The sequence below is a fragment of the Gregarina niphandrodes genome, assembly GCF_000223845.1.
Source record: "Gregarina niphandrodes unplaced genomic scaffold scaffold00076, whole genome shotgun sequence".
NCBI lineage: Eukaryota > Apicomplexa > Conoidasida > Eugregarinorida > Gregarinidae > Gregarina > Gregarina niphandrodes.
In genome coordinates this window covers 16,364-19,968 of record NW_011645842.1, presented here as the reverse complement: position 1 = coordinate 19,968, position 3,605 = coordinate 16,364, and the positions used below count along the sequence as shown (strand labels likewise).

General features: G+C 56.8%; 1 protein-coding gene across 1 annotated transcript; it reads right to left on the bottom strand.

The window, feature by feature from the left end:
• Nucleotides 1-2,406: 2,406 nt before the first annotated feature.
• On the bottom strand, nucleotides 2,407-2,536 carry GNI_186300 (hypothetical protein; the record flags this gene model as incomplete). Its single annotated transcript, XM_011135311.1, has 1 exon — nucleotides 2,407-2,536. A coding segment is annotated over one exon (130 nt), but the record flags the coding sequence as incomplete, so codon positions are not given.
• Between the last annotated feature and the right edge of the window lie 1,069 nt (nucleotides 2,537-3,605).

Here is a 3,605-nt window from a genome sequence, read left to right as displayed (position 1 = left end):
GACTGTGAAGTGTGAGTAAACTGACTCGGAGCAAGCGGAGCTGTGGTGCGATAACACATTGAATTTTTAGTATGGAACCGAGTATTGATAATTAGAGTGTGGCGTGAAAGTGCGGACTTGTCAGCGAGACTGGGTTCACATTTTTGGGATGGGAATTGAAGGTGCCGTTAAGCTCTTCGGCCGGGGTCATGACATCGGGGCCGGGATGATCGTAACCGTGGGGTCCGGGGTGGTCGTGACATCGGGGCCGGAGTGGTCGTAAGCACCGGGTCCGGAGTCGTGACCATCGGAGCCGAGGTGGTCGTTACCATCGGGGACGAGGTTGTCGCCACCATCAAGGACGGGGTGGTCGTTACCATTGGAACCGAACCCCCAACCCAAATTCAACTGATCGCGTGAGGTGAAAACGGCAGGTGAGACGAAAACGGGCAGTGAGTTGCATTCGGGTTTGGGGTACGCGTTCGTGAAAAGTCCCTCACCCACAAAAAGCTAACGGCAGGATCAGTCGGACCCCAATTTCGTCTCAAACACCCTCGGCCGGTCCTGACGGCCACTGCCAAACATCACCAACAGCAGACTTGACGCACGACCTGCCGATCTCACTTCCCGCTCTGGTACGACTCCATGTCCGCTTATCGCGAACTTTCACGTCCACTAATGCGCCGTGCGACTCTTGTTAGTCCACGCGCGTTCCCGGGCGGTTCCTCTTGACTCTTGGTCCACTCCGCGCTCGTCGTGAGCGCGAGTGCCGGGGGTGTTTCTACTGCACAGCTGGGGCTGGGGCTTACTTCCTTCACGTACTCAAAGCTCGCATGGCATCCCGCCAACGACTAGGGCCCTGTCTCTTCCGCTTCTACGCCCAGTCATTACGACGCGTACAACCAGCTACCGACTTAGTCTGTCGTGCCGTAGAGCTGGGGTTGTCAGACTGCCGGCTCGTAGTCTATAGAAGTGCAACGCCGCCTGCTATCGTCACACCACTCACACCCACAGCACAGGCAGTACCAAGACATTTGAGAAACCTAGGCCGTCGCCAGAAGCTTCTTCGCGAACGGCCTGGCCCTCCACTTCAACACAACACGCGGCGGAGCCGGAATCCTGCATTGCAGCACTCCAATAGCTCAACCCGTATTCTGACAGACCAAAACCCCGATACGGAGCCCGCTCCACGCCAATTAAATCCGAACCGCTAAACTTAACGTCCCTGCCAAGCTCATCACGTGAGAGGTCCGACCGGTCCTGCCGTTAGCTTTTTATGGGTTGAGGGACTTTTTACGAACTCGTAATCTATTCAGCCCGCAAACCCGAATTCAACTCAGCTGGCGGTATCGGCAGGGATTTGTCGGGTTGTCTGAAGTTACAGAGCAGTGTTACCCGAAGCTGGCCTCACGGAGGAGGGCCGCGGGCAGCGGTACGCCGTGGGAGGCAACGAAGCGAGTCGGGCCGAAGAGAGGCCCATGCGAGTCGGCGGACGTTGGGACGGCGAGGAGCCCACACCCACCGGTGAGAGGATAGTGGTTGAAGTCCGCCCAGGCAAGCGAGGTGGCGTGAAAGCCCTCCCCGGGGAGGGATGCTGAATGCTTCCCTGGGAGATGAGCCGGTGTTATGCCAGGCTGCGACGGAGTGAGTGGGGTCAAGTTTACTGCTTGCTGCCGCGCAGCGAGTTCCTGAGGGACTGACCGGCCCCAAGAATATTGCGAGTGTCAGAGAATCCGGCGTGAACTTGTGCAGCCGGTCGCAGGCCAGGGGGGAGCCCCACTGATGACGAAGAGAGTGCCCAAGACTCTCGGAGGCGCAGTTGACGACGACGTCAAATGCGGAGTACGCGGGGAGTGGCTGTCGAGGCTGTCGGACCGCAATGTCTGCCGCTGAGGTAGCCACGGAGAGAGTGGGCCAAGAGACGGTACGGCGGAATAAGTCGGTAGCTGGTTGTAAGGGTCGTAATGACTGGGCATAGAAGCGGAAGAGACAAGGCCGTTGTCGTTGGCGGGATGCCATGCGAGCTTTGAATACGTGAAGGAAGTAAGCCCCAGCCCCAGCTGTGCAGTAGAAACACCCCCGGCACTCGCGCTCACGACGAACGCGGAGTGGACCAAAAGTCAGGAGGAACCGCCCGGGAACGCGCGTGGACTAACATGAGTCGCACGGCGCACTAGTGGACGTGAAAGCTCGCGGTGGGCGGACATGGAGTCGTACCAGAGCGGGAAGCGAACTCGTAATCTATTCAGCCCGCCAACCCGGATTGAAAAAAGCGGGTTGACGAGGTTGAGTCTGCGCAGGCATGCCCGGTCCGCAAACCCGAATTCAACTCATCACGGGAGACATAACGTGGAGGGCCAATCCCGCTTATATTTTTCATACTGTGGTTTTTCAATGAAGGCAATTACAGGTCTACGCTTGATTGACGTTGGGGGTTGGGAGGCGCTGGCAGCGTTCATCGGTCCGGATGGGAAGTTGTCGCCCGTCACCGATTGCATCGCGAGGATAGCGGTGGTATCAGACGGTAAGGGTGTCGCCGAAGTTCTGGCCTTGGCGCCTCCCTCGGAGTTTCTGGGATCCTGCCTTTCGGACTATGACTGACTCCGTCGTTGGAATCGCCTTCGAGTCTGCCACCCGGAAGGGTCCAAGAGGCAAGTGAAGGCTTCCGCACGCATCGAGCGCTTGCTTGCTCGGACCCTGAAGGAGTATCTCAAGGACGCGGATCCGTCCGCTGCAAGTGCGGCCCTGAAGAAAGCATTTGGCAGAGAGCTTATCAAGTGGCTTGACACAAGCAGTACCGAAGACACGAAGAAGTTTGTCGATGGAAGATCAAAATTGGAGATCATAGATATGAGGCCGCTAGATGACGACGAACAAAAACGGCTCTCGGAGCAATATCCGAAGTGGAGCGCTGCAATTCAGGATTCCGCCCCCCCGCGTATTGTATTGAGGTCGAGGGTCAGGCCATTCGCGAAGAAACTGGAAGCTTCTGGCGACGGCCGAAGTTTCTCAAAGGTCTTGGTATTGCCTGCGCTGCGGGTGTGAGTGGTGCGGTCTTAGGAGGGGTGGTGTTACACCTCTGTAGACCACAAGCTGGCAGTTTGACAACCCCAGATTTAAAGTCGTCGGGAATCCTCGATCCTGTTTCAGTCTCTGTCTATACTCCGTCTGAGAGGCCAATGTACAGCTCTACTACGTCCAAGGGGCTGATTTACAGCGATACTCCAAGGGAGGCCTCGATGAAACACCATAATCCGATTACTGAGGCCACGACGAACAGCTACACACCGTCATTGTGCGATGCGCAATTCTCTCGCTTGTCAGATGCCGAGCGGTACAAGTATGCTGTGTCTTGCGATTGTAAGGCCCAGTCGGAGTCGGATTTGATCGTGAACTGCAAACCCGTGGCGATCGAGCGCAAGTCTGGCAACATAACAATGTCTGCACACGACTTGGCGTGGATGAAAATACCCTCTGACACTTGCAAACACATATACGATAACAACAAGAACGCTTCAATGGTGGACGCCACTGCGGATGCCTGGAAGACGTTGGACTGGTCCAGATGTGACTTAGGCGGTAAGGTGGTTTGCGTTGACGACCGCAGCGAGGACCTGAGTTGTCAC